The following is a 16,762-nucleotide window of genomic DNA, read 5'->3' on the forward strand; positions in this document are numbered from 1 at the left end:
GAGAGTCCTTAGTGTGAACCATGATGCCCTTTATGCAGGCCACCCAGGAAGCAGTAGAATGCTTGAACGGTTAAAGCTGCGATACTATTGGCACAATATGGCTGATGATGTGGAACAGTATGTTCTCAAATGTGCAACCTGCTGTGCTCAGAAGAAAAGTTGCAAGGCAGCAAGAGCCCCCCTGAAATCATACCAGGCTGGCACTCCCATGGACAGAATCCACATTGACATTCTCGGTCCTTTTCCAAAATCGGAAAGTGGCAACAAGTACATTCTGGTTCTAACTGACCAATTCTCCAAGTGGGCTGAAGCCTATGCGATTTCTGATCAAGAGGCAAAGACAACTGCACAGAAAGTTGTGGAAGAGTTCATTTGTAGATTTGGGACACCGGGAGAAATACATACCGATCAAGGGAAAAACTTTGACAGCAAGCTGTTTCGGGAAACCTGCACTCTGCTCCAAGTTTCAAAGACCAGGACCACTCCGTACTATCCGGCTTCAAATGGGGCAGTAGAAAGACTCAATAGGACTGTACTACAAATGATCCGCTGCTTTGTGAACACGGGTCAAACAAACTGGGATGCCTACCTACCTCTGCTGATGGCAGCATATCGTAGCACACCACATTCTTCTACTCGCATGACGCCGAACTTAGTCATGCTTGGCCGCGAGGTGAGCACCCCTTTTGATGTCCAGTCAGGCGACTTAATAGATTTCACTAACCTGCCGGACTATGTACAGGAACTACAAGCCAAAATGAAACTTGTGCACAGCGAAACTAGGAAAAACCTCAAGAGAGCCTGTAAGAGGCAAAAGCGCCTGTTTGATTTAAGAGTCAACAAGTCTCAATATGCCGTTGGGGATGTTGTGATGATCATTGACACAGCTAGAAAGAAAGGGAAGTCCCCTAAGTTACAACCGCAGTGGATTGGGCCCTGCCTTGTCACAAAGAGATTTGGTGATGTCTTGTTCGAAGTTCGTTGCCAGAAGAAATCGCGGGTTGTTCACCACAACAAACTGAAGCCCTGTTTGGCTGAGACCCTTCCTACCTGGCTGACCCGATGCAGGAGAAAGCTTACTGACCAAGGTACACTGGAGGATACTGTGGTAGAGGAGTACCAGTGTCCGACAACCCCAGAATTGAACTCAGACCAGGAGTCACTGCGACTTCCTGTGCCTGGAGTTTTAGAGAGAGCATCAAGACAGAGGCATGCAAACATCGAAAAGGAGGAGACATCCACAGAGCCGGAACTACATCCTTTGACCATGGAGTCATCCAGCAGTGAAGATGCAGAGGATCCGACAGGCGAGTTGGAAGTCCAGTCACAGCGACTGACTTTCCCAAAGAAAACCATGACTGATCAGTTGTCAACAGCTACCTACAGAACTGATGGTCGTCCGAAACGAATCACAAAGCCACCAATGAAATTGAACCTGTGAAATGACTTTCTCTTACAAAAAAAAAAAAGGGGGATAGTGTGATGCATCCCTAAATGGGCCCCTTTGAGTTAATGATGTTCGCGCATGCGTAGTGTATGGTTCCGTCATTAAAAGTTATCTAAACAAGAAGCACGTTGTTGGTCATCTGTCCCGGTATTATTACACTATGTTACCCCTGCATGTCCTGTGTGATAGTCCTAGTTGTGTGGATGCATTGGCACTAAAACTTGAGGTGTTCATCTGTATAGGCTCCCAAAATAATTCACCCTGAAAGGAGATGGTCATATGCAAACTCTTGTAAAGTGATGATTCACTTGAAAGGTTTTTCTAGTACCTCAGTGAAGATTGCCAAGACACTTCATCATGAAGAGATAAGTGTGTGTTGTGTTGTTGAGTTCACTGGTTAGCTGCAACATATGTCCATGCAACTCATCTACAGCTTCTCGCAGTATCAGTTGATCTTGTGCACTCACAAATGAAAAGTGTTTGTTCTGCTTGCGTCCAGACTGCTGTGCCAGAGGCTCATACTCTGCAGCTACAAAAGAAGAAAAGTGTGTCAGTGAAATGTTGGTCATAACTAGCTTACATAACACCTACACTCAGTAGGATATGTGTTGCTGGAGAATAATATAATATGTGCCTGAACATATAAATAATCCAGTTAGAAAACACTACAGTACAGGAAGTAACTTCTAAGTTCACCTGTATGCATTGTATGGATTGTCCACACTTAAATCCATTTATTCTGTCACTTTGGTGAGAAAGAGCTGATAAACTATACATGCAAATGTTTGTAGTTCTCCCAACAAGGTTGATCCTGGGCGAGTCTTGTCTGCTTTGCAACACATATCTTAATCCATTTATACCGGAGATTAATACAATTGGTTAGTTGTTTAGCAACACATGTCAATGATAAACAGTATCACCTATGCAGTTGGGATACGATGACATGTGGTCAGCTAAGTCAATGAGTTTGACCACCTGATCTCGTTTGTCGCTTCTTCCGACAAGTATGGGTTACTGTAGTCTTTAGTGTTCTTCCACAGCTGAATCAGTCCATGATAAATGTCGATAGCCACATGCATTTGATTTGTACATAATAGACTGAGTATGAGTGTAAGAGCATAGGCATCTTTTTTAATACTGAAAAGTCTAAATAACCACTGGCATGATCTAGTCTGCATTGATCTTGACCTGTGAAGATCACAGTTAGAAGTGGTCTTCAGTAACCCATGCTTGTTGAGTATACAAACCTTTCACTCAACATGCTTATTGCAGGACCTATATATATGGTGAAATTACTTCCTGCATTCACATGATTACACGTGGGGCAATACGACAACACATGAAACATGTAACATGTTTACTACTTGACAGGAACACAGAAAAACATGTGCTTCTGACACTGAAATGGCATTAACTGTAATTCACTTTTTTGACAGGTGTATGTTCATGTACTTACTTTGTGCACACTGCAGATAGCTCTGTGTATTTATGTAGACTAACATGGCCAGCTCCTCACAGCTTGCGGTGGAATACTGTTGGATCCCTGCACCATGGATCCCAGGCCCCTCATCATCTGATGGGGACTGGGGTGGGGTGACTAAGCTTCGGGGAGGGGAGGCTTGGTAGTATGCCTCTACAACTTGCTTCAGTGATACAGGGAAATCCTCACAACACAGACTGGTCCCATCACAATGATCTTCCAATAACCTCTGTGTTACCTTGAAGCGCAAGAGATCTGAAGACAGTGTCTGTAGAAACAGCTTTTTACACTGAATGTCTGACAAGTAGATGTATGTCCTAACCAATTCACAAGAGATCCGCTTAGCTGCATCCACACAGTTCCTGGATACCTGGATACCCAAATGCAACAGCTTCTGCAGATTAGGTAGCACCTTAGGAACACATCCTGCATCAATACCAGGCCACATGTGTTTAGACTGACCTCCCTTGTCTGCCCTGATTGTCTTCTCCACTAACCTCGGATTACTTACATCTTTGTACTCTGATGTTATAATGCTGCCTACCCAATAAACAATCTGCTTTAAATTGGTGTATGATGTCTCCACTGACAAATACTGGTAAGCAAGGGCTCTTCGTATTTCTGCAAGATTGTGTAGGTTTCTTTTGTAGAGATCCGTTTCAAGAGCCTGGATTACAAGTTGTACATAGAGACTACCCTTCACTATAGACTCTGTTGGTGTCACATTCCTCCCTTTGTCAAGGGACAGGTTGTCCATCACATGAGTGAAGAGATCCCAGTCTATGTGTATACAGCTGGGGTACTTTTGCCACACCTGACTCAGCAGTTTGAATGTCTTATATGATACTCTGATACAACTTGTACCCAAGAGACTTTTTTCAAGGATTTCAGATACAATTTCATCTGTTGGCTTTAATCTTGAGGAGAAGTCACTGACAAGGTCAAGCCCATACTCTAGGAACTTCTCTCCTTCTTCTAAAGCAGCCTCTACTGTATTTACATGCAAGTGAGTCAGAGATGCTGCAAGCTCATCTTCTTCAGTGACATAATGACAATGATAAGATATCAAGCGACTTGAGCGACCTTCGAGGCTTGCTTTATCATAGGAACTACATGGCTTGGAAGGAAAGAATTTCCGTATGTCTAAACGAGAAGCACTGTTAGATGAACTATTAGTGAAACTGACTGTTCTTGTCATCTTTGGAGCTGAAATTTGAGTAGTTTTCTTTATGTGCTGTGACTGGCACAGATTGAGGGGTTTGGTAATTTCACAGTCTGTGGTATCTGAGTCAGGCTGGTATTCATCATCGTCACTATCACTGTTACCACCACTACCACTGTTATCACCACCATCACTATCAAAATCACTACCATCAAGATCTATCTGAGATGAGTTTGACACATCAGACAAGCTTGGCACTGGTGATGGTGCACGAGCATTTTCATTTGGCGGAAAGACTGCATCCATAAAATGTCTGCTACCAGTAGAGGATGGCTTACTGCTGTTACTTGATACATCTGAATATTCTGAGGGTGACTGTGGCCTTCCAAATGTAGTCTTATTTTGCCTCAGAACATTACCAAAAATAGCTGCCATTTTATTTCTAGCAGAATCTGTTAACAGTAACCTTTTGTTTAAACCAGTTTCTTTCTTATCTTGAACGCTTTTATCAAGACTTGGCACTTCTGGTTTACTAACTGTCTCATCTTTAGCGGCAGAAAGTGATGCGAAAATGCCAAGCCGTGTGTTTGACACATCATCATCTGATGACAACACAATGGGAGAGGATGTGATGGCAGGGCCCGAGGAATAGGCTGGATGATGCTCAGGAGTCTTCTGTCTCAGATCCAAGTCAGGAAGGTCATCAGAGAATTCATCTTCATCATCCATGATGGTGATTGTCCTCCCCAGCTTGCTGCTGCTGCATTTTGGTGCCAACTCAGGCAGATTCAGCCGGGCCCGTTTACAAGCTGGAGGTAAACACTTACGATCTTCCTTTTCCTTTTTGTTTTGGGACCAAGACTTTTTGTTATCATACTTGTGTTTCACTGGTGGTATTGCAATCTGTTCTCTCAGGCAGGTCATACTGTTAGGTTCCTTGCAAGACTTGGAACAGGACTGCTCTTTAGTATTTACTTTATTTTCCTTTTTCTGGAAAAGAAAAATAAAAGAAGAGTTGAATGATACCATGACCTATGGAAACATGCGTGTTGAAGGTGGAGGATAACCCCATCCATTGTAGGAGACACTCTCAGCCTAGTCAATTGTGCATTTAATGACCCTTAAAGATGTTAAATGGGTTACAAATGACACTGTGTTTCCCATTGTTTTGTGAATAACAAGAGACATAGCACTCGCCCGGTCCAATTCTGGAAAGGATTTAAGTTACTTAAACACTATATTTGACTCACTGCCATGGTATACCTTCAGTTTATTTAAGGAAACATTATTTTTTTCAATATTTCTAGAAATCCCAAATCATCTAAAGAAACACATTCAACACTAAAAGGCCCAAGTTGCTGTCATTAAAGCACACTAAACAAAACAAAATTTTTGAGCACAGCTCCCTAATATGCTCCCGGCATGACTCTCAACAGCTTAACAACATTATATATTCTTCATTTCTTGACTTTGCACGGCACCTTTCTTATAAAAATAGAAATCATAGCCACATTTTACTCTTTTTCCTGATTTCAAGAGACATAGAAATAGTGAAAAATCTGGACAAATATCAAAGGAGGGTGGAGGGTGATCCCCAGATTTGGAAACAATCATTCAAATGTGTTCACATTATTGGTTGAACAAACAATACCTTGTGTTTTCTGATGTTCAAAATATGTAAATTGAAGCAACTCTTTCAAAATTTTGAAAATTTGAACCACATTTTGCACCTCTCCAGAAGGTAAAGTAGTGGTTTTCCAAATTTGAAAACAATTTAAACAATACTTTTTAGGCTATTGATTGAACAAAGTTTTCTAAGTCTGCAATAACAGGTCTGCAATTCAGTCTGCAATAACAGGTACTTGTTATCTTATCTAAGTTTGTCACCTCACAGGTGTGTAAGAAACTGCAGATGCACATGCAACTGATATGAACATCAAGTATACACAAGTGGCATCTCAAATTTCCATATTTCACCTCAGACTCATGAAGTTAAAGGCCAGGGAAATTCATCATGCCACAATTTATTTATAATTTAATGCTGAGCAGGCATGTTTATCATGTTTATCTTCAAAAAGCTCAAAAGAGATTCAATTATTTCTACTGGCAAACATTCCACTAACAAAGATCAACAACTGACTGTTTCAGCATTCCTGCACAATAAGTAACTGTAGGTTACATAACAATGTCTCTCAGTGCTTATGAAGACTATGAGGCTCCTTCATTTATGGATGCAATTGTGACCTAGGTAAAACCACAACAAGTAGTAGTGTGGGTTACACATTTGTGAGCAAAACAAGCGCTATGTGTTATGTTGTAGTGAACTGAACTGGCGGTCACAATTATGAGCAAACATCCATGTCTGAACTGAAACTGAACATCACCGCCTCATATTGAACTGATGTGGTTGACGTTAGATATTGTGGGTCTTTACACAGAGAATACTAAATTAAATGATGTTTCATGAAATACCATATTTATGCAACAAAAGAATGGTTTGGCATCTAACAAGCAAAAACATAACACTGTAAAATTATTAAACAGTAGTATCTTTCTTTGAGTAACACAAAGTTCTGCTTGATGTGAATGTGCAGAATGTCTCACTGAAACTTGTTTCAAACTTGTTATTTCTAGGTATGTTTCTTTCTAGGTATGTTTCTGCTGAGAAAGTTAACTGCATCAAAACATGGAACCCTAGAATGAGAAAACAGGAAGCAAGCATTATGTCTCCTATAGTTGGCCAGAGCATAAAATACATTTAAATATTTAAATTTATTTTACTTGTTTGAAGGATTACTTTCATGAAATGTCAGGTTGTTTTCAGGAAGCAGGAAACAGATTACCCTGGTTATTGATGAAACATCTTTCCGTCTATCATAATTAGACACACATGGACATATAGGCAGTACAGGATGGTTAGTCTTCTCTCAGTCCTGACCTTCGTTTTTAAAAAAAATCCAATCTAATCAATATTAGGTATAACTAAGGATATTGGGGGACACAGTAACACTCAGAGTTGTCAACACTGCAGGCCCTGTATTACTGGATGTTGTGTAGTGGTGGGACAGGTTTGTCAGGTTTGACCCTAGCTTTACTAAGATACGGACTCATAGAAAACATATACTTTGATGTATACCACTTAGATATTAATAACACAAAATACTGAGACAAAAGAAATGGGGCAACAAGACATTTTCTCCATGAAAGGAATCCATTCTGTCGCCAAGATGACAGACAATTCACCTAGAAATCTTTCCAGATAAGGTGATGATTGGAGGTCCCAGGCTTGCCTGGATTAGGGTGACTGATGTTGATCAGTCTGTACTGTTGTCACCATTCCTGCCTTGGTGAAGTTATTAATGCTGACATAGCTAAAACCAATATCATTTCATTCTATTTGATGATAAAGCAATGTGTACACTATGTGTAACTGCATGAATATTTAATACATACAAAATCTCTATAAAGACATTTAGGGGTAATAGAGCTGAAACATGCAATCAGTCCGATTTAGAAAGACTTGTGTCAATCTTATTGTGAACAGAGGGGCCACACTGAACTCCTTATCGCCTGACTGTCTAATCAGTTGACTATATAAGATACCTGTCAAGCTGGTATGGACAAAGTTGAGAAGCTGACCTGCCTCTTGTCTGATCTGTGTTATCATTTAACGTACAAGTCTTTCTACCAATCTGACAGTGCATGCAGGGTTACCTGGTGTTACATTCATTTTCAATCACAGGATACGAAACATGCATGAACTGAAGTATGCACTTAAGATGTATCATATAATTTATTCATACCTGCCATCCACGCAACTCATCAGTTCTTACTGACATGGTCAAGCCTGAGGACAACCAATTGTTAGTGCAGGAAACAAATAATATCATGGCATAAATCTGTTGAACCCAGTTGCAGCTGATGTGATAAATCAAAATATGTTTTTGAACATCAAATTCAAAATGGTGTGGATGTGATGAATATATTGTGCTACTTGCCTGTGGGTACTGCTATCTTTCACAAGCCAGGTGAGGAAATAACAATATGACACACTTGTATCCTGGGGAATCTGTATCCATACATGCAATGTCTCTGGTTGAATCTGACTTGAAAACTGATAACAACAACCTTAGCTGTGGACACATGACAAAGCCACCTGGTGGATAGTGTAGCATCTTGACACCACCTTGACAACACGGCAAATGGATTATTCATCAGTGTAGGTAACTGTGACCAGGTTATTAATATTATCACTGGGAGCCATCATAGCTGATGCTGATGTACTAGTGTATCCCATGCTGCTACTGGTGGTGGTGATAGCCTGGTGTGTTATCAGAGTCAGTATTGACTGAGGCTGCAGCAGCCAGTAAGAGAGCCCCACATCAGCAGCCAGCACAGTTCATGTGTCTCATGCTGGAGGCTCGTAGTCAATACTCCAACAGACAACACTGGTCTCGCTTCAGGAAACCAATCATCTTGTCCGACTAGTTCCTACAATTCATGCACTCAACTGGAACCACTTATTCCATAACTGATGCTTTAAGAAGGAAAATGAATACTTAACAATTCTAGTTGAATAGGTTATAGTAAGGATTAAAAGTAAGTTTCGTGGGTATTAACCAATGCAATTATTAAAGGTAAGTGATTTCTGTGTGACACACCACCTTCATCACAGAATTCTTACCATAATATGTACAGATATCTGGTATATAGCACAAAGAGTAAAGTAGTAGTAGTAGCAGTATTGTAATGCAATACATGGCCTGGATGTGAACAAACATGTGCTTACTGCTGTGGCATGAGGCAGTTATGACAGACAGTAAGCAGTGAAACTGATAACATTGAGGTGGCAAGTTTTTATTGTAAATGAGATCATTTAACTAATAATGGTCACACAATACTCCTCCCTAAATAAGGAGATTTGACAGATCCCCAAATTTTCTGCCCTATCACATGCTTAAATACACAATACAAATTATTCACAGGGACTATGACAAACTTTGTGTCATCCTACTGTTTTCTAATGACATAATTTACTGAGAGCAGAAGGGGTGAGAAAGGAGGTGGTGGGTTCAAGGATCAACTTCTTGTACAGAAAATGACTTTGGAAGAGGCTAATCCATGTGCTGGATGGATAGCCTATGACTCTCACAATGGGATTCTGTAGTCTCTTCAGTGCATTCACCTCCCTGAGTGACTACTTGATTTGAGATGTACCGACTCCTTCAGTCTTTTACTTTTTTGTCTGTGCTTAAATCCTTGAATCTTTCTGATCTTTCTGTTCAATAAGCAGGAGGGTTACCATCCCGGACTTCCTCAACACAGAACCCCAACACCACTTACTGATCTCCTCTATGTGGTTGACATCAGCCTCTTTGCGAAAGGAGATACCAAACTGAGATATGAAAATAACATTTGGGGAGGGGGTGTAGTTATTGAGCACCTTGGGGAAGATCAGGTCAGTCTACACTTATCTTGGAATGCAAGTTCAAGACAAGCTCTAGAATGCCCAGGTCCAAGATAAACTAAAGGCTGAGTATAAATCCTTCTTAAGAAAATCTGGAGCTAAGAGCTAAATGCTCAAAACAAAATCAAAGGCATGAATACTTTTGCTGTGCCTGTCCTCTCCTTTTGAATAGCTAATTGGACAAAACAAGATATCCAGAGTCTTGATCAACCACATGAAATCGGCTGGTCTCAAATGTGAAACTGAGAGTTTTCCTTTGGCTGCTCAGGACCACTCACTTTCCTATCAGTGATTCTAAAAGAAAATATTTGCAGGAAATGTCAATTGTGCAATGAATTTAAAGAGACTGTCCAAACCTTGACAGTGAATGCCCTTCCTTGGCACAAACAGCATATCCTAAAAACCATGATGGCTTGGTTTATTGCTTTCACTACTGTCTCAAACACTGCCTGTGACTTCAAACTCTATCCATGGTATGACCCTGAACAAGTCCAGGACATCATGAAAAATGATACTCTCAAACTTCTGTGGAATAGGCCCGCATACAGCCTGAGAAGAATTCCTGCCAACAAACCTTATCCTGCCGTCTTTGATAAAGCCAATGAATTTATTCATATCATTGTATTTTCTGTTCCTTTTGACAGAAATGTGATTGACAAGATTTACGAAAAGCATTCTAAATACAGCAGACCTCGCCTTGGAAATGTTCAGCATGAAACCCAAATACACTGTTGTCAGGTTCCCCATGGTTTGGTACCTCCTGGACACTTGCCCCCAAATCAGGAGAGTGCCCTGGTTCTCTACCGGGAACACAGCCCTTCTGACTTCTTGGTAATGCAGAAGGCTGCAGTGTTGGGGAGTCTACATATTCTCCGGAAAGTTCTTCATTAATATTGATGAGTTCATCTAGGAACCATTTCCTGGGAGAAGTCCTATTCACTGCATGTCGAGGGGGCAAGGGTCCTGAGCTGATGATAAGCCGTACCACCAACGCCAGCCTGACTGCCAGGATCACCCAAACTCTCTCTGCTGCATCTCTATTTTAATGTGTATAACATTATAATATGATATAATATAACTCATTACAACGTTTACTGTAAATCATGAAATTAATGCGTGCACTTTATTAATTCGAAAAATGCATCTGTATTCTACTCGCAAAATTTTGTACTTGGGTTTATGTGCCTCCCCACACCCCTTCCAAACACAGCAGCAGCGATACCGAACCCAGTCAGAGCCGGTGTTTGTGCACTCAAGTGTAAAGAAGCCTTTTTATTGACGACTGGTTCCTTTGCCAATATGCTTAGCCATGTCTTTGTTTATGGTGTATATGCCCGATAGGTGTTAATTTTCAAATTGGATATGATCAATGATTGAAGTTGTGTATTGCACATTATCATTAGGAGACAGAGAGTCCAACATGCAAGTGTCAATAAACCAGACATTGAGTTTTCTCTGTGACAGAGTTGGCTTAACACAATCAACATATCTCTTTTATGTAACAAGTAACATATAGTAACAATCATGTGTGCACTTCAAGTGTGCTAACATCCACACACAAGGTGTACGCTAGAAGCGCTAACTTTAAAAACTTTATTACCTGGTCAATGGATCAGTATGCACTACAACCCTTACTTGGACCAAAGTACTACAAACTCCCAGGTGTTAAGGTTCCTAACATATTCACTCATCTACACTCTACACAACCACCATTTCTTAACTTAAACTGATCTGTGTCTGTACCCTGTGCACAGAGCCACACACCAGCACAAATAGTAACTATATTCTAGTCTTGCAATGTTTATTCCTTACAGTCACTCCTCACACTCCTCCTTACACACTCCTCATAGTTACACCACCAACACAACTGAAAGTTAACAGCTGTAACCAGCAACTGCACACAATTATTTGAAGAACTTGTCACATATTCTCTGGCGGTTGCAGGGGCAGTGGGTAAGTCCGGTGGTTAAACCTTTTGCTCATCACGCCAAACACCCAAAGTTGATTCCTCACATGAGTACAATGTGTGAAGCCCATTTTCTGACGTTGCCAGCTCTGATATTCCTGGAATATTGCCAAAAGAGGCAAAAAACCATACTCACTCACTCACTACTTAACTTGCAACTGACAAGGTAAGACTACATAAACATACTGTACACTAGTGGGCATGGTAAGAGAAGTCTGGAATGACAAAGCTCTTGCTGCTCATTCACAAATCATTTACAGTACCATATATCACATTACGCTTACCATCTTCTTTGACTACTTTGAGTCTCCTCCTAGGTAGATGGTAGATAATACAACTTACAAACTCACTGACAATTCCATGGTTTTAATAACTAGTTAGTCTCAACATATAACTGATGCAATTATGGTATCTGCCAAGAATGATATCGTAGATGCTTAGGCAAATAATATATTGACTGTACTATGTACTAGTTTTGGATACATCCTCCAAAACTCCAGACACATGTACTACTCCATTAATCTGACTGGGCAAGTGAGTTTAGTTTTATGCCACTTTTAGCAATATTCAAGCAATATCACAATGGGTGACACCAAAAATGGGCTTCACACATTGTACCCATATGGGCCATAAATCAAACCCAGGTCTTCAGTGTGGAGAGTGAATGATTTAGTCACTGGGCTACTCCACAGCTTTTCATTAATCTGAAGGAGAAACAGAGAACCCAGTGTTCATGAATAGCATCAGACCCTCGGCTCAGTATACAATTGTATATTTCATAATGACCTTGACTGAAGTTGTCAATTATACGTTTGTTAATAATTTCAATGCCAATATAAAAAAGGATAAATCTGAAATGTGTGTTTAATTTTTATTGTATGGGTCCTGAGAATTTTCAGTGTGTCAGCCAGACATCTGAAACCTACATGATTTAAGATCCTGATACTTTGAAACATTTGTGGAAAATGAGAAAAAGGGAAATATAACAACTCTAAATTTAAATCATAGGTGCTCAACACTTTTACATATTTGGAAGTATGACCTAAATATACAAGATATAGAAAGGTGTGACACTAGCAATGGCAGCCCGGCTTGCCTCGATTCGTTTTCGGTCTGACAAACGCCTCTGTAGCTTTATTCGTTGAAAAATCTGCGCAATTTATACTCCGTTGACCTATGTAAAGTATCCTGCATATCACTTACCTGCTGATTTTATTTCCATTTAAACCTTTCAATAGTTTTACCGTCCACTCTCAGACGAAGTCAGGACATCTGCCCGTAAGTAAACAAATATCAGGTTACAAACCAGCACCGAGTAGCAGAGCGAGTCTCTGATTGGACTCCGTTCTTCATTATTGTCACCTCTTTTAACGAGCATCTAAAATATCCAATCAGGGACTCACGCCACTATTTGGTGTGGGTCTGTAGCATGAGATTTGTTTTCTTCCGGGCATATGTCCTCACTTTGTCCAAGAATGGACGGTAAAATTTTTTAAAGCTTTAAATGGAAATAAAATCATCACGTAACTGATACGCAAGGTAGTTTATAGAGGTCAACAGAGTATAAATTGTACAGTTTTTTCAACGATCAAAGCTACAGCAGCGTTTGTCAGACCGAAAACAAGCCGAGGTTAGCCGGGCCGTCATTGTTAGTGTCACACCTTTCTATATCTCATATACTTAGGTCATACTTCCAAATACATATCAGAGTCAAGCGCCTATGATTTAAACTAATGCAGACTCTAATTTGCCGCAGGGAATTGATCATCTGAGCTGGGTTTATATTTACCATTGTTTACCAATATGTAGCAGGGGAGGATGCACCATTGCAGGTATATTTACAAATATTACTGACTTGTAGCAGGCGATGGATCACCAAGGCAAGGTATATTTACAGATATTCCTGATTTGTTCATTGGTCCCTTAGGGACCATGGGTTGAGGTTCCCTCGATGTTTGTTTATGTTCCCCGAGCCAGAAGGGGTGAATTGGAATACACCTCGCTTGTAGACGGGGTGCACTGAAAATAACAGCCAATCAGACATCGACATTTATGAGTGAGGTAAGCTAAAACCCTATGTAGATGCACACAAACATTTCGCATCCTTGCTGAAAACATCGGGTTCGATTCGGGTTTTCCACTGTGCTGATTCATGTGGAATGCGCCTGGCAAGTTGTTTCCGAAGTCCTAGTACACAACCTATCCTGGAGTTAGGTTGTGTGTCTAGTAGTGTTGTAATGGGGGAAGATTGTGTAAAAAGAAGCCTGAACTGAAGGTTTCTAACCACTAGGAACTGTAGATGCATTACCTTCACTGGCTTCGCACGCATACAGAGCTGAGCAGCTAAATAATCTGTATCTACATGCCACTACATACTAATGGGTCAACTCACCGATGACGGTACGATCTGTTGAGATTTTCCGTGCATTCGCTTTTTCCTTTTCTGTGCAGATTTACTTCGACTAGTTTCAGTAGCTTTGGCAAAGATTTTTCCCGCTTCCGATTTTGCATTTGTCCCTGCTTCATCGCTACTGACCGAAACGACCTCGAAGTCACTACTGTCTGAACACGAGACAATGATAATTTCCTCCCCATCCATGTGCTTATTTCATATGTCCCACACTGATCACGCCACCGCAAATACATGCTACAATGTTTTCTTCTCCAGCCTTGTGACCGTCGCCATTTTCTAAGTAAGGGGATTTCCCAAACGGGAGCCTCGTTTTGAAACTTGACCCTGACCTCTTCTTCCGGACCGATCCATGAGAAATATAATATAGTATAATAGTGTGTAGACATGAAATGCAGCTCTTATTTACAACTGTATGGATCATTTTGTCCCAAAAATACACACATGAATATTAGTTGAGTGATGCAAGCGAGGGGGAAGCATTCTGGTTTTCGCGTGAGGTGAATATCATTCGCTTAACAATAACAACGGGAAGAATGGTTCGTGTCAGTGCATTATCTTTTCAAGTTAAATTGACTATATGAACATCGGTATCCTATGATGCGATAAGACCATGCAGCGTAAAGAAGTACAAGAGGGAAACTGGTTCACAAAAGAGCATTCAGCACTGATCAAGTTGACAGAAGCGTCAATACATGAGCACTCGATGCCACTTACTGTAATTAAGATTTGATTTGTTCTGAAGCAAATCGCACAACACACAAGTTCTGCTGCTGAGTTCAAGGAACCCAATTATTTCACACATACATTTTTTTGCATTTACTGTAATTCGCTCGTACATTGTTGCAAAATATTAAGTTTACCCGGATGCTTTGTCTATACACAATCTGCACACAGGCCATTGTGGTACTGGTTGAACTATATCCAGGGATGAGGATTCTTAAAGGGGACACATAATTAACTTACTCACCCAATGCCGCAGTGTTGTAAATAATACAGTCTAAGCATTTTCAAATATCTATAGGGCGGTGAGGGTTCCACACATGCGATCTTGAAACAATGATCAGTTTGGTTGTCGATCCGCTGGAGAGCCCCTTTGAATCTCAACGTCAACCCGGAAATAGATACATACGGAAAATCTACATTACATGAACTTACGAATTCGACGGGAAATGGAACTCAGCTGTTGTCGGACCAGTTGTCTAAAAGCTTCTTGTTCACTAAATGATTTCACCCAGTAAATTAACCAACTCAATAATAAAGCCATTTACGACGTATTGATTGCGTGTTTATACATTTCGATGGGAGCAGATCGATCGGCCAGTATATGTGTAACGCTGTCATTGGCAGATCATCACGCCTCAAGTCACCAAGGGTAGTTAGGCGTGACAGCTGGTTGATTCACATTGGTTGTTTGCTTTAGCGCACTAGTCTATAGATCTTTGTAGTTATTATGTTATTCTCCTAAACCACAGAGGTGGCAGCACGTACAGATATGAATAATACCAAATCAGATAATAATGCATAAAAAAACACACTGAGATTTTTCTTTAGACAGAGTACTGTAAAATATGAGCTGCAAATTTGTCACTAGGCGCGTATACGTAGCAAGATATCTTTTTCGTGTAAACCCGATAGGTTGCAAAGCTTTATATTTCGATAGTACTGAGGGCTTGTCCAACCTTTTCAGGAACAGTCATGTTCAAGCCCGGCCTTTTTTTCATAATGGTAGACACGCCCCTGGTCACGCCACAATAACTAGACACTGAAAACAGACGTTTCCGTTTTTAACACTCTCGTACTGAACTGCACCCGAGTACGTCCGGTTTTAGAGGTCTGTACTGTAGTCAAATACTGAAGTTTACAGTAATGTTCAACAGTACCTGTTATAAGGACTTACCTCTGGAAACCGGGGTCCTGTCGCTGAACTTTTTCTGAATTCTGGAACATCAATTAGGATTATAACCCGTATATTGTGAAATGTAGTTAGATGAAGACGTTCTGGTGTTGGGATCAATGCTTCTCGATCACATCGTACATCAAAACGAGTGAATATGGAATCAACAATTTACGGCAAAATGATGCTATTTCAAGGTTGATGAAAACTGGTTAAAAGTCCACCCCATCCAGTTTTTTAGCTTTTAATATTCCTTTTGTGTATTGTGTCCTGTGTTTGGGACTAGGGATTCATAGCTGAAACGTAACACAAAAGATCAATGTAAAAAAGGGAGTGAGTGAGCATGTTTTTCACTATTTCAGCAATATAAAGGCGGGACACAAGAAATGGGCTTCACACATTGAACCCATGTGGGAAATCGAACCCGGGTCACAGACGGTCACAGAAGACGCTTTAACTACTAAGCTACCGCAACGTCATTGATAACGTGGCCGACTACTAAGCTATGTGAAATGATGCCATTACATACAGAATTGTACAAATATCTGCAGTTTCAGTCCTGTGGCAAGGGTAAATGGAAATCAAATTCACGTACATGAGAAAGGACAACAGAGGCTTGTTTTTCTGCGAAAATTGCGATCATTTAATGTAAATTTTATAATATCTTAAATTATTCTACCGAACATTCATTAATAGTACATGTATTTTAACTTTTTGCTCTCATGTCTGATATGGCAACCTTTCTCTGACACAGAAAAACAAACTTGATAAAATCCTAAACATTTATAGCCAGCAAGATTTGCGGCTTCAATCGGCTTCAGTATGAGTCAAAAGTTCAGAAGAAAGCTCTGGTAATTCAATCGGATCCATCACACTTTCAAATGAATGTTATGATTTTTTTACTTCTGGCCGCCGTTTCAAAAACGTGTCTTA

The 16,762-nt window shown here is 40.5% G+C and overlaps 1 protein-coding gene across 1 annotated transcript; it reads right to left on the minus strand.

Annotated features, from left to right (window-relative positions):
* Positions 1–1,610: 1,610 nt before the first annotated feature.
* On the minus strand, positions 1,611–14,270 carry LOC137265305 (uncharacterized). The gene is made up of 3 exons (XM_067800665.1): positions 13,915–14,270; positions 2,904–5,079; positions 1,611–1,976 (listed from the first exon to the last, which is right to left on the minus strand). The coding sequence occupies exons 1-3, from the start codon at positions 14,119–14,121 to the stop codon at positions 1,777–1,779; spliced, it is 2,583 nt and encodes an 860-aa protein (XP_067656766.1). The 5' UTR covers positions 14,122–14,270; the 3' UTR covers positions 1,611–1,776.
* Positions 14,271–16,762: the final 2,492 nt, after the last annotated feature.

This window comes from Haliotis asinina, chromosome 15 (assembly GCF_037392515.1).
Source record: "Haliotis asinina isolate JCU_RB_2024 chromosome 15, JCU_Hal_asi_v2, whole genome shotgun sequence".
Lineage (NCBI taxonomy): Eukaryota > Metazoa > Mollusca > Gastropoda > Lepetellida > Haliotidae > Haliotis > Haliotis asinina.

Coding starts and splice junctions, on each gene's coding strand:
- LOC137265305 (XM_067800665.1), bottom strand. CDS start 14,121: ATGGATGGGGAGGAAATTATCATTGTCTCGTGTTCAGACAGTAGTGAC. Junction 5,080..13,914: donor AACAGATCGTACCGTCATCG/GTGAGTTGACCC, acceptor TTTCTTTTCCAG/AAAAAGGAAAATAAAGTAAA. Junction 1,977..2,903: donor CTATCTGCAGTGTGCACAAA/GTAAGTACATGA, acceptor CTTCTTTTGTAG/CTGCAGAGTATGAGCCTCTG.